At 42.2% G+C, this 27910-nt stretch overlaps 1 protein-coding gene and 1 pseudogene across 6 annotated transcripts in view; one reads left to right on the top strand and one right to left on the bottom strand.

The window, feature by feature from the left end:
• Positions 1–25604, top strand: part of PLEKHB2 (pleckstrin homology domain containing B2) — a 55724-nt gene extending 30120 nt beyond the window's left edge. Inside the window, exons 5-9 of one of the 5 annotated variants that reach the window (XM_003922017.4) lie at positions 2662–2701; positions 4814–4903; positions 16101–16209; positions 20615–20656; positions 22809–25604. In XM_003922017.4, coding sequence (XP_003922066.1) covers positions 2662–2701; positions 4814–4903; positions 16101–16209; positions 20615–20656; positions 22809–22945 — 418 coding nt within the window. In that variant the 3' untranslated portion in view covers positions 22946–25604. The remainder of the gene's footprint in view (positions 1–2661; positions 2702–4813; positions 4904–16100; positions 16210–20614; positions 20657–22808) is intronic. The other 4 variants (XM_039479864.2, XM_003922016.4, XM_010330717.3 and 1 more) reach the window with 4 other exon arrangements.
• LOC101047417 (protein phosphatase 1 regulatory subunit 21 pseudogene) lies at positions 9056–12004 on the bottom strand (annotated as a pseudogene). Its single transcript, XR_012517786.1, has one exon. The product of XR_012517786.1 is annotated as a protein phosphatase 1 regulatory subunit 21 pseudogene (transcript).
• Positions 25605–27910: the final 2306 nt, after the last annotated feature.

Genomic DNA, 27910 nt, shown 5'->3' on the forward strand with positions numbered 1-27910 from the left:
AGAATTAACAAGATGGGTTAATTAAATATTGCAAATGTTTAGTATTACCCGGTAGTCTGGAGTGATGCTGATTAAGAGTAAGATACTTTTTGGAAAAGCTAAGGAAAAATCCTTAAGAATGTGATGTTCTTGGGACCTCAGCAGAGGCTGGGTGGTTCTCCCAGGGCCCATCATTGCAGGGCAGTGAAAGGCACTGAAGCTCACAGGAATTGGATAATTTTGTGGCTGTGAAGTGAACCTTTGCATGGGACATTCAAAGGAATGTGCTCAGAAGAGAGTGTAGGACTCAGATTTTTCAGAAAAGACTTATTCGATGTCAGAAGAAATTTCCTTCTCTTCCAGCCCTGTGCCCTCAGATTATAGAATATTGATTGAGGGTACACCTAGCTATCAAACTGTTGCTGGGCTGGACAGAGGTGGAACAGGGTGGAGCTACCGGTTGATACCAGATTAGGTAGGGAGAGTGTCAAGGAGAAATAACTTACCAGTGCAAACGGAAGTTTTAGATACCACTTCCCATGTAAAAAGTGAGCAGGCTGTAAAGAAGTGGCTTGGCAGCTATGCAGATATACCTTGAAGGAAAAATAAGAAAAGAAACATGCAAGCCTCAGGAAAAGCTCCTAGAGTGGAGAAAAATAAAATCCAAGGAACAGAAGCAGAGTCTTCAGGAATGCTTTCCTGACCACCGTATTTAAAATTGTATCTCCCTGTCTGCATACACACTCACTGTGTACCAACTATTTATCTTGTTCATCATCTGCTTTCATTAGAATATATGCTATGCAAGGGCAGAGATTTATGTTTCTTTTCTGCCCTTTTGTGTCTATAATCTAGAAGATCTGTCACTGTCAAGAGGGTGCCATTCACATAGTAATCTGATGAAAGTGGTCTTCCCTTGCATACAACTCCAAATGAAAAGTGAATCACTGGCATGGAGGAAGAGACTGGAGATAATCTCAGTGAGGGGAAAAAGATGAAAAGATTTGGAGAAAAGATCAGAGATATGTTAGAAACACTAAAAAAAGTTCAGAAAGATTATTGATGTGCAGAAAGTATAGAACCCCAAAAGAGGTAATTAGAAATTCAGGGCAAGAAAAATGTTCTGCAATAACAGAACTGAATTTGTAGACGAAATGACAACAAAATTTATGTAATATATATGAATAATCCAATGTGATACCCCTTAGCAAAGTGAATGACAGTGGTACGCCACATACAAAATCTGTTGGGGAATTTTGTAACTTAACTGCATTCCTTAGAAAGCCAGAACACTTGAAAATAACTGAATGAATCTTTCAACTTAGGGAGATAGTAAAATGAGAATAAAAATGAAAGAAATTGATGAAGGTAATAGGGCTGGGGTTAGTAAGAAAAGGAGTAAAGGAATGAGTGGGTACACAAGAGACTGCTTTTTTTTTTTTAGATGGAGTCTCTTGTAGCCCAGGCTGGAGTGCAGTGGTGTGATCTCCGCTCATTGAAACCTCTGTCTCCCTCCCGGCTTCAAGCAGTTCTCTTGCCGCAGCCTCTGGAGTAGCTGAGATTACAGGCATGCACCACCATGCCTGGCTGATTTTGTATTTTCAGTAGAAGCAGGGTTTCACCTTGTTGACCAGGCTGGTCTCAAACTCCTGACCTCAGGCGATTGCCTACCTCGGCTTCCCAAAGTGCTGGGATTACAGGCATGAGCCATGATGACTGGATGAGAGACTGTTTTTGCCTATCATTTAAAGCAAAAACTTAATTGTGATACTTAAGTTTCAGATGCCTAGTTTTTTTTTAACAATATGGAGGAAAGCTACCAGGTTACAGACACTGTTAGAGTCATTTTGCAGGGCCATTTTGCAATACCTGCTGAAATTCTGTTTATATCCTTTGACCTAGCAGTTGCAGTCTTTGGAATTTGCCCTATGGAAATGTTAACTATGGAAATGTTAACATAAGAGTGCAAGGGTAATAGGGATGTTAATATGTTAATAGCATTCTTTTTTCTATTTTTCTTGAGACAGGGTTTTTCTCTTTCATCCAGGCTGGAATGCACTGGTTAGGATCTTGGCTCACTATAGCCTTGACCTCCCAGGAGGAAGCTATTCTCCCACCTCAGCCTCCCAAGTAGCTGGGTCTATAGGCATGCACCACCATGCCTGGCTAATGTTTGTGTTTTTTGTAGAGCTGGGATTTCTCTATGTTGCCCAGGCTGGTCTTGAACTCCTGGGCTCAGGTGATCCCCCTGCCTTGGCCTTACAAAGTGCTTGGATTATAGGCATGAGGCACTGCATCTGGTTCCCACCATTCTTTAATTCTCTTAATGTCGAAAAATTGCCAACAATCTAAATTTACTCATATCATGGAATATTACAAAGCTGTTAAAAAGGAAGTAGATCTGTGTGTATGCCATGAACTGACAAAGCAAGTGGGAGTACATTTCGCATTTATTAAAAAGTAAAAAGTATTGTATAGATGTTTTAAATATTATGTATCTATTGTAGATGTAGTTTTTAAAAATATGTATTCCTAGTGCATGTCTCAAGTGGTTTGAGGCAAGACCTGAAGACCTGTTCTTTAAGCAGATCTCTTCAGGAATTCTGATGCCCACCCAGGTTTTGAGAATCATTGAAATGTTGGATTGCCTTAAATATTAAGTATTCTTTTTCTTTTCTCCAGGGCCTGGAAATTTACACTCCAAGATTCTAGGACAAACACAGTAAGTGGCTAATACAATCATCAATAATTTTTTTTTTTTTTGACAAGGTCTCACTCTTTTACCCAGGCTGGAGTGCAGTGGTGCTGCTCACTGCAACCTCTACCTCTTGGGCTCAAGTGGTCCTCCTGCCTCAGCCTCCCCTTCCCTGCTTCCCAGTAGCTGGGACTACAGGTCCATGCTACCATGCCGAGCTTATTGAATTTTTTTTTTTTTTTTTTTTTTTGTAGAGAGAAGGTCTCACTATATTACCCAGGTTGGTATTGAACTCCTGGGCTCAAGTGATCCTCCCACTTCCACCTCTCAAGGTGCTGGGATTACAGGTGTGAGCCACCACACCCAGCCACCAGTAATGTTTTCACATGGTCTTACGTAACAATTGGAGAAGGGGGAAAATGGGTTTCCTGGCCATCCAGCCATGACTGGGCAGGTAGCACTGGGCAGGGCGCCTTTAACCAACAGTGAGCAAGCTGGGTTTGCCAAATATTTTGGCAGGAGGCACCCTCCTCACACAGGCATGCTTGTTCCAGTGTTGCTTTCTAGAAATGTTTGTATTTCTCAAAGTTATGTAACACTTTGAATTCTGCTGTGGTTTGCAGTAAAGGCTCAGAAAGAATTGCAGGATCCTTTTTATGCACAGGAGCTCAGCCTTGATGAAACAAACCTTTTTGTGACTTGTACTTGTCTCTTATCCTGTTTCTGGCCTTAGGAGGTCACTGAGACAGTGAACCCCATTTGTAGAGCTTGTAATGCCATCTTTATCTGTCAGGGATCAGGGAGTGTTACTCTGGTCAGAGCTTTCATTCTTTAGATGGGCTTTTTCCTTCTTTTATCTCTAAGAAAAGAAGGTGGATCAAGCTTACACAAGAATGTGTGCATGTGGGAGAAGAAGGTAAAAGGCTTAATAACTTCATTCTAAGCTTACTCTATAGGTGCAGTTACCTTTTTTTCATGAAAATGCTTTTTGTGGGTAAAATTAGTATTAATGATCCATACAGTTAAGGGCAAGATCCCCAACTGATTCTTTGTATGGATTTTTTTTTTTTTTTTGAGACAGTCTGTCTCTCTCTCACCCAGGCTGGAGTGCAGTGGCGCGATCTCAGCTCACTGCAACCTCTGCCTCCTGGGTTCAAGCGATTCTCCTGCCTCAGCCTCTGGAGTAGCTGGGATTACAGGTGCCTACCAACACGACTGGCTAATTTTTGTATTTTTAGTGGAGATGGGGTTGCACCATGTTGGTCAGGCCGGTCTTGAACTCTTGACCTCATGATCTGTCTGCCTCAGCCTTCCAAAGTGCTGGGATTACAGGTGTGAGCCACATCACCTGCCCAGATTTTTTTTTTTTTTAAAAAGAACTAACATGTTTTTCTTTAAATTACATTGAGGAGTAATTTAATGAAGAATTTTGTTTTTTAAGGTAAAAACAGACTGTGTATAGGACATATCTCTGATACATTTTAGATTGTTGGGTTTTTATTTGTGAATAAAGGATGTTGAGAGTGCTGTAATATCTTTTTTTTTTTTTTTTTTTTTTTCCTTGGAGACAGGGTCTTGCTCTGTTGCCCAGGCTGGAGTACAGTGGCCCAATTTTGGCTGACTGTAGTCTCGACCTCCCGGTCTCAAGTGATCCTTCAGATTTAGTCTCCTGAGTAGCTGGGGCCATAAGCACCATGCCCAGCTAATTGTTTTTTTGTAGAGATGGGCTCTCCCTCTGTTACCTAGGCTGGCCTTGAACTCCTGGGCTCTAGCGATCCTCTCACCCAGCCTCCCAAAGTGTTGGGATTACAGGTATGAGCCATTGCTCCTGGCCTGGTGTAATATCTTTTAAAAGGTATTGGGTAACAGTGGGGCCTCTGTGTGCCTTCCTAGCTGTGAGAGTGCTAATCCTGCTAGGGGCTGAATGAGGGCCACTTTGCTCCTGCATTTAGAGGACACCAGACTAGGACTAGGGCCCCCCACTGGACTGGGGGAGTTTTTCCTACTTTGCAGAGAGCTGTATAACTTTTTGTCCTTTAAAGTTTTTAATCTGCTAAATAAAAGGGGCACATGCACAGCATCATGGAGCACACAGCTGCTGGGAAGCTATCCTGCCCTCACCCTGTCCTCTCTCCACAGGCGTATGTGGGCTCTGCAGTCATGACAGATGAGACGTCCGTGGTTTCCTCTCCTCCGCCATACACGGCTTATGCTGCACCGGCCCCTGAGGTAGGGAGAAACCTGAGCCTCCATGTGAGGGAAGCTTGGGGTCTCTGCTGCTGTCCTGCTTTGTTTTGTTTCTTTAAACGAAATTAGAAATGTACTCTAAACCATTTCTTCCCTTTTTTTTTTTTTTTTTTTTTGAGGTAGAGTCTCACTGTGTCGTCCAGGCTGGAGTGCTGTGGCATGATCTCAGCTCACAGCTCACTGCAGCCTCTGCCTCCCTGGGTTCAATCAAGTGGTTCTACTGCCTCAGTCTCTCAAGTAGCTGGGGCTACAGGCGGGTGCCACCACACCTGGCTAATTTTTGTATTTTTAATGGAGATGGGGTTTCATTGTGTTAGTCAGGATGGTCTTGATCTCCTGACCTCGTGATCCAGCTGCCTCAGCCTCCCAAAGTGCTGGGATTACAGGCATGAGCCACCGTGCCTGGCCTAAGCCATTTCTTCTTTAAACAGATGATTTCTTACCAACTTTTGTTTTCATGAAATAAATCAACAATTTTTATATAGTTCAGCACATTGTAATGTGCTGTATTCATGTATAACACAGCCTGTTTTTAAGATAGACCTAAAATGCATCATACTGATACTTGCTTTGGGTAATGATATTTTGATGATCTGTAGTTTATATGGAATGAATTGCTTGAATTCTCCTTATAGTCAGAAGAAAATGCTACATTTTGGGGAAAATAACCCTTAAAAAAAATCATGTCAAATATCTTGGGAGTCCCTTGTTAGGGTGCTGACTGAGCTAGTGGTGTGTATGTAAGTCTGTTGTGTGGAACATGCTGCTTTTTTTTTTAAAATTGAATTTTGAAATAATTATAGATTCCCAAGAAGTTACAAAGATAGCATTGAGAGTCTCATGTGCTTTTTACCTGATTTCCCCAGTTGTTAATATTAGATCAAATTAAACCCAGGAATTTGGAATTGGTATGGTGTTTAAAACTAATCCAGTGTCATTTTTCTCACTTGTGTAGATTCTATAGCTGCCACCTCAATCAAGATAAGAATTCTTCACAAAATCTTCCTGCTGTGACACCCTTTTATAGTCACGCCCATCCCTGTCAATCACTTCTCCAGCTCCATAGCTCTATCATTTCAACAGTGTCATATAAATGAAATCATATGGTGTGTGGTCTTGTGAGTTTAACGCTTTTCACTCAGCATTTGCCCTGGAAATCTGTCTCTTTGTCAATAGTCCTTTTTATTGCCGAGTGGTATTCCGTGGGATGGATGTACCACATTTTGTATTGAGGGACATTTTGGTTACTTCCAGCTTTTGCTGTTAGCAGCAAACCTGTTGTGAACACTTGTGTACAGGCTGTGGTGTAGCTACAAAGTTACCTCTCTCTGAGATAAATGCCCAAATGTGCAATTGCTGGGTCATATGTATGGTAAATTTATGTTTAGTTTTTAACAGAACTAAAAAACTACTTTCCAGTGACTTTACTTTCCCATCAGCAGTAGGTGAATAATTCAGTTTTTCTGTGTTCTTACCGGTGGTTGGTGTTGTCACTCTTTTTAATTCTGTTCTGATGTGTGTATTGATACTCGTTGTGGTCTGATTTTTGTATTTTCCTAATCATTAGTGATATTGACCATCCGTTCATGTTTTTATTTGCCATCTCTATGTTTTCTTCAGTGAAATGTTTCTTCATGTCCTTTGCCTAATTTTCTAAATGTACGTTTTTTAATGTTGAACTTTGATCATTCTTACATACATGTTTGAGAAAGGAATCTTTTTTTTTTTTGAGACAGAGTCTCATTCTGTTGCCAGGCTGGGGTGCAGTGGCTTGATTTTGGCTCACTGCAACCTCCGCCACCTGGAGTCAAGCACTTCTCCTGCCTCAGTGTCCTGAGTAGCTGGGACTACAGGCGCACGCTGCCATGCCCGGCTAATTTTTTGTATTTTAGTAGAGACGGGGTTTCACCATGTTGCCTTGGCTGGATGCGAACCTGAGCTCAGGCAGTCTGCCCACCTTGGCCTCTCAAAGTGCTGGGATTACAGGTATGAGCCTCTGTGCCCAGCCATGAATTGTTTTTAGATACAGGTTGAGTAGCCCTTATCCAAAATGCCTAGGACCAGAAGTGTTCTGGATAACAGATTTTTTTGGATTTTGGAATATTTATATAGGTAGTGAGATACCTTGGGGATGGAACCTATGTCTAAACACAAAATTTATTTATGTTTTGTATACACCTTATCTACATATCTTGAAGGTAATTCTATACGATATTTTTAATCATTTTGTGCATGAAACCATTTGTATCCTGAGCTAGCAGAAAGCAATGAAAGGTATCACTGTCTCATGTTGAAGCATTTCAGATTTTCAGATTAGAGATGCTCAGTCTACATGTGGTCTGTAACTTGTCTTTTTCTTAACAAGGCTTTTCACAGAATTGAAAATTTTGGCACATTCTGATTTATTGGCCTTTCCTTTTGATTGTGCTTTTGCTGTTATGCTAAACTTAGCATGACAAACCTAGCCCAAGTTTCCTAAGATTTTCTCCTACATTATTTTCTGAAAGTTTTATAGTCTTAGGTTTTATAGTTAGTCTGTATTGATTTTGAATTAATTTTTTATAAGACGTGTCTGTTTCAGGGCTCTATTTTATATATCAATTTCTGAGGTCTGTGGTCTGTGGTCTGTTCCATTGTTCTGTGTGGTTACCTTCCTTTGGTACCATACAGTCTTAATTATTATTGTAGCTATATAATAAGTCTGGGAACTGGGTAGATTGATCAGCACCCTCTTAATTCCTTTTTGGAAATCTTGCAAGGCTTTTGCAGGAATTGCCTTAAACCTGTGTATCATATTTATTTGGAGATTAAGGACATCTTTATTTAATGTTGAATCTTCCAGTTATAAACATAGACTGCCTGTGTATTTAGATCCTCTTTAATTTTTTCTTCAGCATTTTGAGGTTTTCAGTATAAAAATCCCATATATGTTTTGTTAGAATTACAAGTATTTCACTTTTTTTTTTTTTTTTTTTTTGAAATGGTGTTTCACTTTTGTTACTCAGGCTGGAGTGCAATGGCGCAGTCTTGGCTCACCGCAACCTCTGCCTCCTGGGTTCAGGCAATTCTCCTGCCTCAGCCTCCTGAGTAGCTGGGATTACAGGCACGCGCCACCATGCCCAGCTAATTTTTGTATTTTTAGTAGAGATGGGGCTTCACCATGTTGACCAGGATGGTCTTGATCCCTTGACCTCGTGATCCACCCACCTTGGCCTCCTAAAGTGCTGGGATTACAGGCGTGAGCCACCGCGCCCGGCCCATATTTCACTTTTTTTTAGTGATTGCATATGGTATTACATTTTTAGTTTTAGTTTTCTTATATTTATTGCCATTTCTTTTTTTTTTTTTTTTTTTTTTTGAGACGGAGTTTCACTCTTGTTACCCAGGCTGGAGTGCAATGGCGCGATCTCGGCTCACCGCAACCTCCGCATCCTGGGTTCAAGCAATTCTCCTGCCTCAGCCTCCTGAGTAGCTGGGATTACAGGCACGTGCCACTATGCCCAGCTAATTTTTTGTATTTTTAGTAGAGACGGGGTTTCACCATGTTGACCAGGATGGTCTCGATCTCTTGACCTTGTGATCCACCCGCCTCGGCCTCCCAAAGTGCTGGGATTACAGGCTTGAGCCACCGTGCCCGGCTGCCATTTCTTAATAGAATTAGTTTCTGTGGGTTGACCTTGCAGCCTGTAAACTTTCTTTCTTTCTTTTTCTTTTTTTTTTTGAGATGGAGTTTTACTCTTATTGCCCAGGCTGGAGTGCAGTGGCGTGATCTTGACTTACGGCAACTTCTGCCTCCCGGGTTCAAGAGATTCTCCTGCCTCAGCCTCCCGAGATGGTATTATAGGCATCCACCACCATGCCTGGCTAATTTTTTGTATTTTTAGTAGAGAGGGGTTTCACCATGTTGGCCAGGCTGGTCTTGAACTCCTGACCTGAGGTGATCCATCTCCTTCAGCCTCCCAAAGTGCTGGGATTACAGGGGTGAGCCATGGCATCCCACCGGCAGCCTGTAAACTTTCTAAGCTCACTTACTCTAGTTCCTTTCCCTGTAGATTTTTTGGGATATACTACATAGACAATCATGTCATCTACAAATAGGAACAGTTTTCTTTCTTTCTTTCTAATCTGTGTGCCTTCTGTTTTTTTTTTTTTTTTTTTATTAATGACAGTTTGACAATTTATGCATTTTTTTCCAGAAACATATATCTATTCCATAGATACCAAATCGATTGCCATATAATTGTTTGAAAGTATACAAAATATTTGTTGTTCTTACATACTGAAATTAAAACCTAATTTTAAAAAGTGCACAGTAAAAGCAGCATAAGGAAACCTACAATATCCATGATATATGTATTGTTTTCCATTTACTGCTGACATCAACTTCTGTATTTGTCTCACTGGTTACAAATATGTTTTAAATATTTCAAGGCCCTTTCCAACACTGACTAGTGTATTAGGTCCAACAATACTTCAGCTTCCTGAAGGCAGCCAGCATGGACGTGGTCGCAGCCTTGTGGCTTTGTGCAGCAGGAGCAGCTCTGCAAAGAACAGTCGCCAACCAGCTATCTGAAAACTACCTACTCTTGTTCTTTTTAGAATTCCCCTTACTGGACATCTTTAGTGTATCAATCTCTTCTCTCTGTTTGGATAATGTCTCATTCATGCTGCACAGGTGGTCACTCATCATACTTAACTGATCCTCGTAACTCCTCTTGGTAGTTGTCAGTTCATCCTGAAGTCTGCTGATATTCTGACTGGCAAGTTTCATTTCTTCTGTCAATGCTTCCTTAGACTTTTCAGCCAAGGCTAGTCTTTTAGAGAGTGCTCGGCACTCAGCATAAAAATGCACTGACTTACTGTCAGCCAGCTGCAACTGAGACGTAAGTTCCACTATCCTTGCCATGTAGTGATTTTTGATTAAGTCTTCACGAGATTCCACATCTGGAACCTCACTGTCAGATGACCTGGTTAAAGTCCCAATTAGACTGGTGCTCTGAATGGGCTCCGACACAGCCTTAGCTGTGGCTTCATCCTGGCCAGCAGCGTTTGACACGGCAGCATTTTCCTGGGCCAGCCCAACCAACTGGCCACTACTTGTACTCTTCAGCTTACCTGCAATTCGCTGGTTTTCTTTCTCTAGCTTGATTTTGGCTAACTGTGCTTCCAACATCCAATGTTCTTTTTCCTGCTCCAGTTTAGAAATCTTTTCCAAACTTTGTTGAACCTGCTGTGCAAGGCCTTCTCTGCTTTCAGTAGAACTGAGAAGGATGCGGCGGTTTGCCAGTGCTTCCTCATAAGGCACAGACTCCAAGAGGGGCTTTCTCAAAGACCTCATATAGGTAGCAGCTTTTTTCTTATACTGTAGCATGCATTCAGCTGAAAGAGGACTAATGAATCCACTTGCCGCCTTAGGTCCATAGCTCAGTGAAGCAATGAAGTAGTCCAAATTGTTGCTGAAGAAGGATGCAATCTTTCCTGCTCCATTTGTTAATGCCACCACTGATGACAGGATACAGTCATTAGTTGTTACCAGCTTCTGTGTTGCTGTTGGAAGTTCATGCTCTATTGTAGCTTTCTGACTATAATGTTTGGAAATATCTTTCATAACGTCATGAAATCCATGCAGAGCAGCACCAACATTTAAGACAGAACTGTAGTTTGTCTGAAGGAGTCCATCTGGCTCTGTACTTGGCAAGGCAAGAAGAGCTATGTAAGTCTGCAACTTCTCAAACACAGCTGTCATTTTTTTCATGTCCTGGGACAGCTCTAGATTCCTGGCTCTTAAAGCAGATGTGCAAAGAGAGGATTCACATTCTTCTTCTAAACTTTTTAACTGATAGGGAAGAATCTTCCTAAGAAAACGTATGTAGGAGGTTAAATGTTCTGAAAAAGTTTTCAATTTCACAGTTGTCTCCAAGACAGTCACAGTATCCTCAGTGATACTTTCAAATAAATGAAGCATTCCTTCCTCAAGAGGGCGGACATAGGATGCATTTTCATGAAGGTATTGTGAGAACTTCTGATTCAATGGAGAGATAGTGTCGATGGCAGAATCAACAGGAAAAATCTGAATCCTCTGTTCTGTGTAGGTATGAAAGTTCAGAAGAGCCGTCACCAGATCCTGAACAAAAGCTAGGGCCTGCCCAGCAATATCTCGCATCTTCAGCTGGTGTCTCCTATTGTGGAGTGGAACATTCAGAGCATTATACTGACTATATTTTGTATCGTTAAAAGGTACTTTTTCATTGATGATTGATAAGGACTCCTCTAATCTACCTGACAAATCTTCATGAAGGTTCTTTAATTGTAATTGACATTCTTCCGTTCGAAGTCGACATTCCTTGGCTTCCTTTCCTAGAGTCTGAGATTTTACTTCTAGTTTAGCCTTGTCGTTCTGCAGCTTCTCAATGGTTTCCATGTACTTCCGGGTGAGACCGTCAACCACAGCTTGGTGCTGGGCTGCTTCTGTCTCCAGAGTGGCCAGCCGACTCCTCAACTCTGCTTCCACATGCTTGTGCTGCTCATCAGCTTCAAAAAATTGTATATGCAACCGTTCATTCTCTTCTATCTTCTTTTGCAGATCTTCATCAAAGACACTCTTCTGCTCTTGACTCAACTGTGAAGAAGATTCTCCACTTTTCTTGTTTTTCTTGCCCCGTGGTTCACTCAGAGCTAGTTCATCTTGAAGTAGTTCTACCCTCTTGGCAAGCTGCAGATTTCGAAATGTCAAACTGTCCATTTCTTGTTGTAGTTTTCTCAATGACTGATCCTTCATTTTCAGTTGTTCCTATATCAAAGTGAAAAGAGATTGGTCCTCACAGTTTAGCTTTAAAGCTGCAGAATTTGCTTGTTCATCCACAACACCTTTTTTCAGAACCTGATTCTGAGCCCGAAGCTTTGAGTACTCCTGAGCCAGCTTCTGGTACTTCCCCTGCAACTCAGCCGAGGCCATGGCCTCCCCTGCCCCGCCCAGGCCAGGCCGCCCAGGCGGCTCAGCCCGTCTCCCGCCCCCAAACCCAGACAGGCTCCGGGATACAGCTCAGGCAGTCTCTGCCTTCTTGGCCACTGCCGCCACGCCTCCTTCTGTTTTCTTACCTTGCCTTATTGCCTTGGTTAGACCTTCAAATATGTTGAGTAGCAGTGGTGAGAGAAGACATTCTTGCCTTGTTCCTGATTTTAGGGGAGATGTATTAAGTTTTAAGAATTTACTGTTTTTTTTTTTTTTTTTTTGAGATGGAGTCTCACTTTGTCTCCGAGGCTGAAGTGCAGTGGTGCAGTCTCCACTCACTGCAATCTCTGCCTCCCAGGTTTAAGTGATTCTCCTGCCTCTGCCTCCTGCGTAGCTGGGACTACAGGCACACACCATCATGCCCGGCTAACTTTTTATATTTAGTAGAGACGGGGTTTCACTATGTTGGCCAGAATGGTCTCAATCTCCTGACCTCGTGTTGGTGCTGAATTTAGTATTTGGTTTTATATATGCATTTATTTAGTATTTAATGCATTCATTAAGTATGCTGTTAGCTGGAGGTTTTTTGTAGCTATTCTTTATTAGATTTACGAGTTCTCTCTTTCTGGTTTCCAAGAGTGTTTATCATGAATGGGTGTCTTTTTTTTTCTTTTTTTCCAGAGATGGGGGTCTCACTTTGTCACCCAGGCTGGAGTGCAGTGTTACTATCATTAGCTCGCTGCAGCCTTGAACTCCAGGGCTGAGGTGATCTTCCTGCCTTAGCCTCCTGTGCCACCACACCTGCAAAAAAAAAATTTTTTTTTTTTTTTGTGGAGACAGGATCTTGCTGTGTTGCCAAGGTTGGTCTTGAACTCCTGGCCTCAAGCGATCTTCCTGCCTGGGCCTCCCAAAATGATTTTGTTAAATACTTTTTCTGCAGTAATGAATATGATTATGGTTATTATTTTTTCTTTTTAGCCTGCTAATATGGTGGATTATAGTGATTGGTTTTCATATGCTGAACCAGCTTTGCATTCCCTGGAATAAAGTCTACTTGGTCATGGTGTATGATTCTTTTTATTTATTGCTGAATTCAATTGCTAATATTTGTTAAGGATTTTTACAGCTATATTCATGAGGGATATTGGTCTATAGTTTTCTTTTTTTATACTTTGTCTTATTTTATCAAGGCAATACTGGCCTTATAGAATAAATTGGAAAGTGGTTTTCTGCTTTTCTCTTTTCTGGAAGAAATTGTGTAGAATTGGCATTAATTCTTTTTTAAAATTTGGTAGAAATCTCCATTGAAACTATCAGGGCCTAGAGATTTCTTTTTTGGGAGATTTTACATGAAAAATTCTGTTTTCTTTTTCCTTTGTTTTGGCTTAACCAACACACATCTATTCATCACAGTTCTGGAGGCTAGAAGCCCAAGATCAAGGTGGTGGCAGCGTTGGTTCTCCTAAGGCCTCCCCTGGGCTTGCACATGACGTCTTTCTCCCTGTGTCCTCACATGACCTTTCCTCGGGCCTACCGCAGATGCATCTTTGTTAGTAGTTACTGGTCCCCTCAAATTTTCTAGTTCGTATGGAGTAGGTTTTGATAGTTTGTAACTTTTTGTGGAATTGTTCCTTTTCTTGTAAGTTGTCTGATTTATGTGATGTCTTCAGAGTCTGTAGTAACATATCATCCAGTTCATTCCTTGTACTGGTGTTTTGGCTTTTCTCTTTTTGACAGTTTACTAAAGGTTTTATTAATATTATGAATAGTTTCAAAGAAATAACTTTTTGTTTCATTCACTTTTTCTGTCTCTCAGTTTTATTGATTCTGCTTTTTTGTTTCCTTCCTTTTGGCCTTTGGTTTTCAAACATTTGACTATAATGTATGTGTTTGTGTGGATTTCTTTGGGTTTATCCTGTTTGGTATTCATTCAGCTTCTTGAATATACAGGCATGGGTTTTTTGCTAAATTTGGGAAATTTTGAACCATTATTCTTGAGTGCTTTTCTAGCCCCAGCCTCCTCCTAGTCTCCTGCTGGCACTCTGATGACGTCCCTGTTAGTCTCATGTGTTCCAAAGTTGCTCTTTTTTTTTTTTTTTTTTTTTTTTTTAACTTCAGTTTATTTTTCCTCTGTTGTGTTCTGATTGGGCAGTTTCTGTCCTTTACATTCACACTTACGGATTTTTCACTTTGTCATCTCCATTATGTTGTTGGGCCCATTTTTTGAACCATTTAAATTGGTTGTTGTATTTCTTAGTTCTGAAATTTCTCTTCAGTTATTCTTTATATCTTGATATATAAAATACTGAATGCATGTCTATATACTCTTGACTGAGATTTTTCTCTTATGGTAGATATATTTCCATTGTGTTCATAATTGTTGAAAGGTTTTTATGATAGCTGCTTTAAAATCTTTCCAGATAATTCCAGCATCTTTGTCATCTTGGTGTTAGTGTTTTTAGTTGTTGTCTTTTCTCATTTAGTTGAGATCTTCCTGGTTCTTGGTTTGATGAATGGCTTTTGATCAAAAGCTGGACATTTTAAGTACTGTAAGACTCTGAATCTTATTTAAATCTGGTGTTTTAGCAGACCTCCTTCTGGGGGGCTGCTTTATTTCTGCCAGATGGAGGTGGAAGTCCAGGCTCTCCTTGGGCCTCAGTTGACACTCATGGGCCAGGTTTCCTGTCACTGCAGAGGGGGTTGTGAATTTGGGTTCTCACTAGATCTCCACTAAGACCACCTTGTCTGGGAAGAAGAAAGGCTCCTTCTTATTGCTTCCCCTGTAGCCTCCACTGATACCATGGCTGCTACTGAGAGGTCCTAAAAGACTCACTCTCTACTTGGCCTCTGCTGATCCCATCTCAGTGGGATAGGGAGGGCATCTTATTTCTGCTGGGTGGGAGTGGGGTTCTGGCTCCCCACAAGGTCTCCATGGACACTGTCCAGTGGGTTGGGGTGTTTTGTTTCTGTCTGGCCAGGAAGAAATTCTGTCTCTCACTTGGTCTTATTCTACAGTATTCTGAGGGCCTAGCGGTACCCTGCTATAGTCTGCTGAGCACGGAAATTCAGGCTCTTCACACTTGGCCTTTGCTGGTGTGAGGCTGCAGGTTTTTCTGTGGTGGTTCCCTGGAATAGAGAGGTTATTGTCTAAAAACGTTCTGTCTTGCTAGGTTACCCCTTTCCTGTTTAGGGTCTTTGTTAAAGAGAGCAGCTCTTCTCAGGGCCTTTATGGTTTGTACTGATTGGCACTTCCAGCTTGCCACCTTCCCCATTGTCCAGTTTGGGATGTGTGAAGCGAAAAGGAATCCTAGGGGACCTACTGTGTATCCTCCCTCATGTGCTAACGTTCCTAGCCCATCTGTCTTGTCACTCTTCAGTCTTCTTGTGTTTGCTTTGTATGTAATGCCCAGAGATTGTAGTACTTAGGAGGAATATGGGAAAGAATGTCTACTCCATCTTCTAGAAACCTCTTGTCTCCTGCTTTTGTATGATAACAGGTTTAGATCTACACACACATTTCCTTGGCTATACCTTTGTTCTCCCTATATGAGAGCACTTGTCACAGAATGACATTTATTGTGTCTGTGTGTCTGATTCCATCTCACCTGTGAGTACATATGGAAGGCCAGTCTTTGATTTCAGTATTTCTCAGCATATAGTGGTTATTCACTCAGTCAGTGGAGGTGCGACTGCTGCCCGTTTCTGACTGTGCCCTTTCATGGGTGTGTGCAGCCAGAAAACCATCGGTCCCCTGCCCGGGTACCACACTTCAGGGCACCCTCTTCTTCCATACTATGCCTGGAATTGCCAAACTTGGGCCAGAAAGGATTCTGCTTCTAGGCTGGCTTTGCCTGGAGAATAGTTTTGGTGAATCTCATTATCACCTGGTTCAACCTTACTTTACAGATGGGCAAAGGAAGGCCCAGGTGACTTACTGAAGGTCAGGTTAACAGTACAGCTGAATTGAAATCCAAATCTCATGCAAGTCCAGTTCTCTTTTTTTGTTGTATTTTTCTGCCTTCATTCTGTAGCCTAAAAGTGGGCTTCAGTTGTAGTTTTTGTGTTTTTTTTTATTAATTTTAAAACAAAGGGGGCATAACCACACTGTTGCGTGTTTTGTTTTTTTGATTGACTGTTAAATTTTATTGATTGCAACCTGGAGACCCAATTTTAATACTTTACCAGAGGTTTCACAATTGTATTTCTAATGGGCCTGTTTCTTTTCAGCAGGCCTACGGCTATGGGCCATACGGTGGTGCATACCCACCAGGAACTCAAGTTGTCTATGCTGCGAACGGGCAGGCGTATGCTGTCCCCTACCAGTACCCATATGCAGGTAACTCCCACTAGCCTTTCCTGCCTCGTTTCTCTCCATTTACTGAGTAGACCAGAGAGACCTATACACCTTTTTATTTTTCAGTTTAAGCTATATTTTCTGGTTGTGGACCGCAAATCACTCTGTTATTATGCTTTAAAAAAAGCCTTTGGTAGTTTCATACTGCTCTGCAAAGCTAGAGTAGGCTTGATATTTAGGACTTTGCTGTTGTGTCTGGATTAGTTCTCGGAAGGAATTTGTACTCATTGGGATTCACTTACGTTAAGAAGCAATCAAAGTAAGAGGCCCATTGTAAGGGATGAGAGGTGACCTTTCAGCTGTTCTCCTTCTGGTGACATCCTTGGAAACTTGTCACTGCTGAGGTGATGTTCTGTTTCACAGTGGAGTAGAAGGGCTTGTATTTATTCTGGGCTTAGAGTCTCTTCTTTCTGTTCTTCATGTCACATGAAACACATGGCAGGCATGAGTGACTGATGTAGGGCATCACTGGGCAAGGGGGTCAGCAGGATAGGGTTGTGGGACAATGCTGGCCACTTGTTGGGGCTGCATGGTGCTGGAGTGGCAGTGAGGGTGGGGAGGGCAGAACTGTGGCTGATAGTTCCTGTGAAGTGAGGCCGGGCAGACACAGTGGGCACAGCACTATAGCACAGGCGGGTGGGCTGGAGCCAGAGGCCAAACTCAGAAGGGACGGAAATGTGGAGGTTTGCAGGAGGAGGAGTGGTTCTGGGTTGTGAGCAAAACTAGCATGGTGTCTCAGCACAGAGGCAGTGGGAGGCAAGCTGGTACCAGAAGGGTGGATCACTAATAGTGGTGCCCAGAGAAGTCAAGACCTCCGGGTTACAATTTTAGATGGTGTCCTTGTAGTTGTTGGTGGCTGCTTTGGCTTTTGATGCATTTAGCACTTAAAATGGGTTCTAGAATAGAAATAGAGAAATGTCATACTCCTCTGTTCCAGGAATCTGAGGCAGATTCACCCAACTAGCATGGACTTTGGAGGATTCCACTTTGCTTGACTTTTTTTCATGTCAAGTTGAAAACCAGTAAAATAGTAATAAGTAATTATGACAGTTTAAATATTTGTCCATTGTCTTGTGAGCCTAGCACAGATATTTTTGTTTGAATTACAGTAAGTTCTCACTTAACATCAATAGTAGATTATTGGAAAATGTGACTTCCAGTGAAACATGTAACAAAACCAATTTTATGTAGGCTAATTGGTAGAAACAACAATTAAGTTGCTATGGCTTATTTCTGGTCACAAAAACATCACCACTTCTAATATCAACCATTGAAATTAATGTAAGCTGTACATAAATGTAAGAAAGATTAATAAACACAAATAAGATAATGATTTACCCAGTTAGTTCATGACCGTGGATGGCGGGACCCTTTCCCGGCGGGACCCTTTCCCAGCAGGTCAGGGCTCAAGGTGGGGAATTCACCATGGGTAGGATGCCATCTCATTCTGGGGCACACTCACCCATACCCACTCTCGCTCCGACTGGGACAGTTTAGACACATTGATTCACCTAAGGGCCACATCTTTGGGATGGAAAGGAACTAGACTATCTGGAGAAAACTCACACAGACATGGAAAAAACCCTTCAAACTCACACAGTGGTGCCCGTAGGGGAATCAATTCTTTTCTTCTTATCAATGTTATAATGAAACTATGTTAAATGAAATAATGTTATTTGGGACCTGCTGTACTTCCTCCACATAAAGTGTTTTCTCCTTGGCTGGGCGCAGTTGCTCACGCCTATAATCCCAGTACTTTGGGAGGCTGAGATGGGCAGATCATGAAGTCAAGAGATTGAGTCCATCCTGACCAACATAGTGAAACCCCATCTCTACTGAAAATACAAAAATTAGCTGGGCGTGTAAAGTGTTTTCTCCTTGGCTGGGCGCAGTTGCTCACGCCTATAATCCCAGTACTTTGGGAGGCTGAGATGGGCAGATCATGAAGTCAAGAGATTGAGTCCATCCTGACCAACATAGTGAAACCCCATCTCTACTAAAAATACAAAAATTAGCTGGGCGTGGTGGCACATGCCTATAGTCCCAGCTACTCGGGAGGCTGAGGCAGGAGAATTGCTTGAACACAAGAGGTGGAAGTTGCAGTGAGCCAAGATGGTGCCACTGCACTCCAGCCTGGTGACAGAACAAGAATCCATCTTAAAAAAAGAAAAAAAAATTTTTTTCTCCTTATAATCATGCGTTTATATTTCTAGTCTTGTTTATAAATATTCTGTGTATTGTCCCAAGTGCTATGTAATACTCATAATTAGTAATTGCTTATTATCATATTGGGTGAGGTATTACTAAACCTTGCAGTATTGGCTTTTTTTTTCTTTCTCTCTCTCCCCCACTTTTTCTTTCTCTTCTTTTCTTTTTTTTTTTGCTGTTGTTGTAGATACTGCTTTGAACATCTTTAGTCATTTTCCTTTTTGTTCCTACTGAATATGTATTATTTCTCTTTCCTTTCCCCTTTCCTCTCCTTCCCTTTCTCCTTCCCTTTCCCTGTCACTGTCCCTGTCCTTGTCCTGTCTTGTTTTGCCCTTGTTGCCCAGGCTGAAGTGCAATGGCACGATCTGAGCTCACTGCAACCTCCACTTGCCAGGTTCAAATGATTCTCCTGCCTTAGCCTCCCAAGTAGCTGGGACCACAGGCATGCGCCACCACACCCAGCTAATTTTGTATTTTTAGTAGAGATGGGATTTCACCATGTTGGTCAGGTTGGTCTCAAACTCCTCACCTCAGGTGATCCATCCTCCTTGGCCTCCCAAAGTGCTGGGATTACAGGCATGAGCCACTGCACCTGACCTAGAATATGTTTCTTTTTCTTTTTGTTTTTCTTTTTCTTTTTTTCCAATTCGAACGTATCTGTATATGCAGACAGGCCCCTGCTCAGGATGGTTTGACTTAATGATTTTTTGACTTTACAATGGTGCAAAAACAATGTGCATTCAGTAGAACCCGTACTTCAGGTATTCGTACCTTCATTCTGTTTTTCACTCTCAGTATAGTACTCAGCTACATGAGATCTTCAACACCTGATGATAGTAGGCTCTGTGTTGGTTGATTTTTCCAGCTGCAGGCTAATTTAAGTGCTCTGAGCAGTTGAAGGTAGGTTGTGATAAGCTATGATGTTTGGTAAGTTAGCTGTATTAAATACATTTTGACTATGATGTTTTCAACTTATGATGGGTTTATTGGGAGGTAACCCCACTGTAAGCTGAGGAGCATCTCTATTAATATGTCAAGAGGCATAATATGTTTTGAGGGTTTTTTGGGATATGATTTAAAAATATAAGAGATTTCAAACATAAAAATAGAGATGATGGAATAATGAACTATTATGTGCCCATCACTGGCTTCAGCAGTTACCACCTCATGTCTAAATCTTTTATCTCTACCTCAGCCTCCTTTCTCTATCTCTGGATTAGTTTAAGAGACATCCTAGATTTTTAATAATTTCATCTGATAATACACATTAAATTTGGATAGCATTTTACCAAGTCGATTCCAGAATAATTTACCAACTTATAATGCCACTAGCAGTTCCTGATGCAGTGGTTTATCTGTAATCCCATAAAGATTGTCTGTTGTGCTTTAGAAGTTTTGACAGCTTCAGTAGGTCTCAAGTGGAATCACCGAGTTGCTTTAGTTTACATCCCCTTTTATGAATTATTTTCCTTTGCGCATTTTTCTGTTGGGATCCTATGGGGGTGGTGAGTTTTAAGCCCTAGACCTGCCACGTGAGACCCAGCCTCTTTCTCAGCTCCCAGCCCACAGAATAGGGCAGTTGCCATTGTTTCTTACTGTATAGAGAGCACAGATATTGCAGACATGGTTGTTTAGGGCACTTCTGGAAATGAGTTCATGCTTGCCCTTAGCTCTCCTCAGTGGAATAGTGGTAGCACTCTTACAGGCAGTACTCAGAATGCTTGCCACATGAGGGGCTGAGCCAGTGGGCACTGTGGTCAGCCTGCCTTAGGCTGACCTTGGGTTGCCTTAGGGAGGTGACCAGGCAGCCAGCCCCCAGACTTGCTTGGGTGGAAGGGTCAGGTGGGTTTGTGGTTGATGCATAGCAGCTTGTGCTGACAACCAGATGGGTGCTTTGCCACCTCCATGCCATCCTGTCTGTCAGGGTCTCACTGCCTAGAGCTAGTCCACAAGAACCCTCCTAGTCCTGCACAGAGCTGGTTATGGCTTTCTGTTGACTGTGACTGGGGCTAGTGATCAGTCAGCCAACTGAGAAGGTACAGAGTGCTGTAGACATTCTGTAAACATTGTGCTGTGATTTAACCCGCTAGTGGGTGCTCGTTCGGCTATCGTGATGTGGGGTTGAGGTGTTTGCTTGAGTTGGCTCCTTTGGTTGGAGTCTTCTATTTCTGTCTTGTAGAGACCATCCTCATGACACGTCATTGCACTGCAGTTTCCAGGGGTAAGTCCAAGGGCTGACTTCTAGATTTTGGGACTGTAGTCCTCCCATCCCCCCATCTTTTATAGTTTTCTCAATTCCCTGTTTTGATGGTAATTTGTAAAAGTAACCTTCCTTTATTTAGTCTTTCCTGTAGTATCTTAGTTGCCATAGAAACTGTGTCTGCCTTTTTCTCATTCACATTTTGACCATTTGTGTAATATTAGTTAAATTAGGCAATTATAGTGAGTGTGACCTGGAAGCATCCACAGCTGACTCTGGCAAGGTGAGCTCAATGCAGGAGCAGAGCTCAGCAGGAGCCACAGGAGTGTGACCTGCAGGAGGATGCAGAATGTAGATTTTCCATGGGACCTTTTCCTTAGGTCACTTACAAGTTCTCTTGTGTTACATTTGCCTAGTCGGAGTTAACAATACTGAATATTTTAAAATGTCAAGGCTGTGAAAGTAAATGCTGTAATTCCCTAGTTTTCAAATTTCAACACTGCAAAAAAAAATCACTTGCTTCCAATACTGTTACCTGTACCAGATGAGCCTCTAGATTTATGATGGTTTCTTTGTACTACTCTGTGCCTTTGATTTTTGTCTTCCATCGTCCTCTGTTGTTTTTGAGGCGTTAGTGGGTATAAGTGCATACTGTAGTCAGGGTGCCTGGGTTTCTGTGCCCTTACTGTCCTTAAGCACTGTGTGCCTCAGTTTGCCCATCTGCAAAATAGGGATAAGAGCACGCTCACCTGAATCAGAGCATTTCAACATAGGTAGTGCTGTAAGTGGTTGGAAATGTTCACTTTTGTTATCACTGTGGGTTTCACTTCTGCTCTTCATCCACATGTGCACATCACTAGTGAGTAGTTTTTTTTTTTTCTTTTTTGAAACAGAGTCTCACTCTGTTGCCCTGGCTGGATTGTGGTAGCAGGATCTCAGCTTACTGCAGCCCCCGCCTCCCAAGTTCAAGCAGTCATGCCTCAGTGAGGGATGACAGGCACAGGCATGAGACACTGCCCTTCGCTAATTTTTTTTTTTTGGTAATTTTTTTTTTTTTTTTTTTTTTGGTAATTTTTTTAAGAGAGAGTTTCATCATGTTGGCCAGGCTGGTCTAAAACTTCTGGCCTCAAGTGATCTACGCTTGTCAGCCTCCCAAAGTGCTGGTATTACACGTGTGGCCCACCTCGCCCTGCTGTTGAACCATAAGGGAATAGAAGATCAAGGAGGAAAGTTAACACTATTAATACCTGAGCAGTTTGAAAACTACTAGGCAATATAGCTGTGAAGCATGGAAGAGAACAAACAGTACATTTCCAATTGTAAATTTTAATCTTGCAAATTAAATATTAAATTTGTTTGTAGTTTATTTTTTTTGAAGTTTTCATCTCTAACATAAGTATTTCTTTTTTCCCCATAAACACATGCAATAAAATAGAGTAGGCTGGGCATGGTGACTCATGCCTGTAATCCCAGCACTTTGGGAGGCTGAGGTGGGCGGATCACTTGAGGTCAAGAGGTTGAGACTAGCCTGGCCAAGATGTGAAACCCCATCTCTACCAAAAAATACAAAAATTAGCCACGCATGGTGGTGGGCGTCTGTAGTCCCAGTTACTCAGGAGGCTGAGGTGGGAGAATTGCTTGGACATGGCAGGTGGAGGTTGCAGTGATCTGAGATCCAACCACTGCACTCCAGCTTGGGGACAGAGCAAGACTCCATTTCAAAAAAAAAAAAAAAGTTACATGAGCAGATTTAAGATTTAATTTAAAAATTGGTTTGCATTCATACTAAAAAGCTAATTTGCATTAGGTGGACATTTCCTTTTTGGGCTTTTGATTGGCACTCTGTACCTCTCATGTTCCCCATTTGTCTGTTACTTAATAAGCATGGTGTGGAAGGCTGAAGTAGAAATCAGAAGCTGGAATCTGAAGCTTCATTAGGGTTCTTCTCTTTGCAGTTTAGGGACTTTGGCCTTTAGTGAGCTGAGGAACTTGGCTTCCTCCCAGGGCGGTTTCAGGGATGCGGGGCACGTATTGTGCCTGTAGTGGAGGAGGGTTGGGGCACCAGTGTGACAGGAGACAGCGGATCCCTGTTGTGAAAGGAGAACTGATGCTTTGCACATGTTGAACTTCACAAACTGCTGCTCAGAGATCTGCTGTTTTCCTTCTCTTTTAGGACTTTATGGACAGCCGCCTGCTAACCAAGTCATCATTCAAGAGCGGTATCGGGACAACGACAGTGACCTAGCGCTGGGCATGCTGGCAGGAGCAGCTACGGGCATGGCCTTAGGGTCTCTATTTTGGGTCTTCTAGAGGCCTCAGGGTCTTGACGTGCATAGCTTCTGACAACCCTGTGTGCAATAAGATGATTTATTTGCAGGGCATTTCTGTTTGTGACAAATGTTTTTAATAATAGTTTTAATCATTCCTTTGAAAGTAGTGATGTCATAATTGTAACTAATCCACATAAGTACCACAGAGAAGGGTTTGAACTGTGCTGTTTTGTTCAAACATTGGCTCTCCGGGGGCATAGGCTCATTCCAAGACTGTGGAACTCTCAGAATACCTTACTTGAGCATACCTGTTTTGAAAGACATTTTCTTCTTAGAGTTAGATGTAGTGCTTAAGGATTAATTTACTCTCGTGTTATGCCAGTGTTGTATGCCTAATGAGTGATAGTGGCAAGAAAAGCTACAGCTTCTTCCGTTTAACTTTTTCAAACCACAGGCCAGAACTGGTTGCATGTTACTTAGGAGTTGTGGGTTGGTAAGCTCCTAGGTACTTCCTGAGGCCATGGTGTGAGAGCCCCTGACCTGCCCTCTGGGCGCCACAGGCCCCCAGCAAGGCTGTCAGCCTGGGATGATGGGGCACAGCTGCCTTTAAAGAATGATGTTTCAGAAATCTGCCTGATCCTAGTTTCTAACTCTCACTTTATTCTGGTATGGTTTTGGTAGCCATACTTGGAAAACATAACCCGCATTAGGAGTTGATTTGAGCCTGAGAGTTTTAGGGCTTTATCCTCTAAAACTTGGAGAGGCCGAACAATAGCAAGTGTGTGGAGGCAGATTTACTTTATTCAGAGGGAGCTGTCTGAGTGTGTGTCTGCCTAAGCCTATTTTTCTACTTGCTGAGGGAGTAATATTAAAGGAACAATGAGGGAGTGGAAGGAGAGCCTTAGTAGAGTGTTCCCATTTTGCAGAAGTGGGGCCCTGTGGCTGTTCACTGAGCACCAGGGCAGACCGTATCTGAGCAGACTTGGGTTATGGATGTGAAATGGGGCCCAGGGACTCTCAGGACAAAGAGATTGGCTCAAGGTACCACTCAGCCTGGCCAGGACCCTCAGCCTTGCTTTTGTTCTTGATCTCTATGTGATAGAGAAACTTAGAACATTGAATTTTGAGCCCCAAAACTGTAAGTCTTTGGAAAACACAGTCCAGCCTTTCTGTCAAATGCTCTTATTTCCAATATTATGAAGTATGTATTTTAGATATTTACATTTGTGTTATTTCTTGTTTTCAAGCTCTGAATTATTCCAGTTTTCTGCCCTGCATGCTTTAAACAGTGTGCTTTTAAAGGCAGTTTAGCACAGTGAACGTTCCTGCCCCACGCTCCATATGGTCCCTTTTTCCCTAAAATATACTCCAGGTAGCACAAACTTGTTATTTTGCCTGGCTGGCTACACTCATGCTGTCTTGCTTTACTGCTCAGCCACCTCCCTCTGAGGCCAACTTAAGCCAACTAATATAGGACTCCATATGAAGCCAGACACCAGAGAAACTGAGTGGTGACCATGGGTCTGTTTTCTCTCTAATCCTAGGGGCCTTGTTGACATGGATGTGTCTGTTCCCACGTGGAAGGATGTGTACATTTCATCTCTGAATAGATGCAATGTATGACAACACTAGTGTCCATGGTTTAAAATGTTGCTTTGAGGATATTCCATCCGTTATAAGAAGAATGGCTTTGTTCAGGTTATAATCGTTATTAAAGCTGTATGTACACTTTAAAACTATTAACAGTTTTTCATGTTGCACTGGTGGTAGTTTTGAACTTGGAATTACTGGGTGGGAATTACAGGAACCACAGAGTATTGACTTTGGCTGCTGAAATGCTCTTGAGGCAGGTGTCTCTGTGTTCCCCTGGCTGCTTCTGGCTGACGGGGAGGGGTGTGAACTGAAGTTTGGGCACCATGTGTGTACCCTCCCCAGTCCCCATCCCAGTGGGGCCAGCCTCGTTAGGCAGCCGTAGATGAGCCTGGAAAGTGACTGTCATTAGTGACTTGATTCTGGTATGAAATGCATACTGGGCATAAGGTGGGCTCAAGTATTTTATTTCCTTGGCCACAACTCCCATAGATGCCAGTGTTTTGACAGCCTCAGTTTCTCAACGATGTCCTTTGTTTACAGTGCTACACTTAGTATCTAAGTCAAGAAGTGCGTGAGTTAGAAGAAACTTCTTGTTTAGGTTTGAGTAAGCATATTACTTGCATGTGTACTTTTAAATAATGATCCATACCTTGAAGAAGTTGGCTAATGACACCTTGTATACATGCTGATCTGAGGTTCTTTTCATTCCCTGAGTCAGCTTCAGGGTCTTGGATATTAAAGAGGAGAGGGAGAACTGTGCTTAATGTTTTGGATCATCATTTGTGAGCAAGACCAGACTTTGCCCATTTTAGGCCATCAGGACGCAAGGTAGCCATCTGGATTCTAAGAAGGTCCTGCAGTGGAGACAAAATGACCCAAGTGTATTTTCCCTAAGTTTTGATCTTGTGTAAAACTTCTTTTTCCTTCCCTAGTGTATGCAGATACAAGGCATGGAATGCAGTTCCATTTTCTCCCGAGTTGATCTTTTTGTGATTGCTTTCCTGTCTCTAGTATTCCGTTGTGTCTACAGAACTGATTTTTTCCTACATATGCAAATTGTACGTTTCTAAGTGAAAATGTCAATACATTAAAGCATTAACCTTAAAGGATGTTTCCTTGTGACTTCTGTTGTCTTTTAAAAAATCACTGGCAGTAACATACTCTCAGCTTTTTCTGCTGTCATGGATCATAAGAATGGCATTTATTGAGGACCTGCCGAGTGCTGGAATGTGTTGTCACATCAGAGACAACTCACTGAATTCTTAGTGACTCTGTAAGGGAAGTAGTATCCAAGTTCCACTGGAGGGACTGAGGCTCAGAAGTTAAATTATTTACTCAGGAGTGTGCAGGTAGTAGGTCTCCACATCTGATGTTAAAACATCCTTGTTCCCCTTGCCGTGTGCGTATGAGAACATGAATTCCACAAACATAGGAATGGCCTGTGTAGTCACATTCTTCAGATGGCTGTGAGAAAACACACTTGTTTTCCCCAACCAGATCCCCCCAGCAGTGTGTGTCCAATAACTTTTCCAGCATCTTTGGATACATGACTTTTTTTTTTTTTTTTTTTGACGGACTTTCGCTCTTTTTGCCCAGGCTGGAGTGCAATGGTGCGATCTTGGCTCACTGCAACCTCTGCCTCTTGGGTTCAAGTGATTCTCTTGCCTCAGCCTCAGCTCGCTGGGATTACAGACACCACTACACCTGGCTAATTTTTTATTTTTAGTAAGAGACGGGGTTTCTCCATGTTGGTCAGGCTGGTCTCGAACTCCCGACTTCAGGTGATCCTGCCACCTTGGCCTCCCAAAGTGCTGGGATTACAAGCATGAGCCATTGTGCCCGGCTCTTATTTTTGTTTTAAAAAAATTATTTTAATAAATGATGTTGGGAAAACTGATAGCCATATGCAGAAAGCTGAAACTGGATCCCTTCCTTACACTTCATAAAAAAGTGAACTCCAGATGGATTAAAGATTTAAACATAAGACTTAACACCATAAAAACCCTAGAAGAAAACCTAGGCAATATCATTCTGGACACAGGCATGGGCAAAAGCTTCATGACTAAAACACCAAAGGCAATGGCAAGAAAAGCCAAAATATACAAATGGTATCTAATTAAAAAGAGCTCCTGCACAGCAAAAGAAACTATCATTAGAGTGAACCGGCATCCAACAGAATGGGAAAGTATTTTTGCAGTCTACCCATCTGACCAAGGGCTAATACCCAGAATCTACAAAGAACTTGAACAAATTCACAAGAAAAAAACCCCATCAAAAAGTGGGCAAAGGATATGAACAGACACCTTTCAAAAGAAGACATTTATGCAGCCAACAAACAGGAAACAAAGCTCATTACTGGTCATTAGAGAACTGCAAATCAAAACCACATTGAGATAACATTTCATGCCAGTCAGAGTGGCGGTCATTAAAAAATCAGGAGACAACAGATCCTGGAGAGAATGTGGAGAAGTAGGAACACACTTACACTGTTGGTGGGAGTTTAAATTAGTTCAACCATTGTGGAAGACAGTGTGGTGATTCCTCAAGGATCTAGAAATAGAAATTCCATTTGACCCAGCAATCCCATTACTGGGTATATACCCAAAGGAATATAAACCATTCTATTATAAAGACACATGGAGACATGTGTTTCTTGTGTCTACTGTTTACAATAGCAAAGAATTGGAACCAACCCAAATGCCCATCATTGACAGACTGGATAAAGAAAATGTGGCACATAAATACACCATGAAATACTAAGCAGCCATAAAAAGGATGGGTTCATATCCTTTGCAGGGACATGGATGAAGCTGTAAACCATCATTCTCAGCAAACTGACACAAGAACAGAAAACCAAACACCGCATGTTCTCACCCATAAGTAGGTGTTGAACAATTGAGAACGCATGGACACAGGGAGGGTAACATCACACACCAGTGCCTGTTGGGGGTGGGGGGTTAGGGGAGGGATAGCATTAGGAGAAATACCTAATGTAGATGACGGGATGATGGATGCAGCAAACCACCATGACACTGCATATCTATGTAACAGACCTGCACGTTCTGCACATGAACCCCAGAACTTGAAGTATAATAAAAAATAAATAAAAAATTTAGTTTCTGAATTGCCTCTCCTCTGGGCTAGCTTTTCTGGCTTTCTCACATGTTATAGACCCTATATGGGATCATGGTTGCCAGTTACAATTAAGATGAGGGAGCTGTACCCTGGAAGCTCTTAAGTCCCTTGCTTTTGTTTCTTTAGAGAAGAATCCTCTGATATTTTTCCTGGAGACCATGTTTCTGGAGGGGTTGGGTTGAGGGAGTGTCATCCACGAACAGGCTTTCTGGCTTATATCCCATCTTCTGTTGGGCTGGCCTTCCTGCTTCCTGTGGCTCCTAGGTGGTTTTTTTTT

This window comes from Saimiri boliviensis, chromosome 5 (assembly GCF_048565385.1).
Source record: "Saimiri boliviensis isolate mSaiBol1 chromosome 5, mSaiBol1.pri, whole genome shotgun sequence".
NCBI lineage: Eukaryota > Metazoa > Chordata > Mammalia > Primates > Cebidae > Saimiri > Saimiri boliviensis.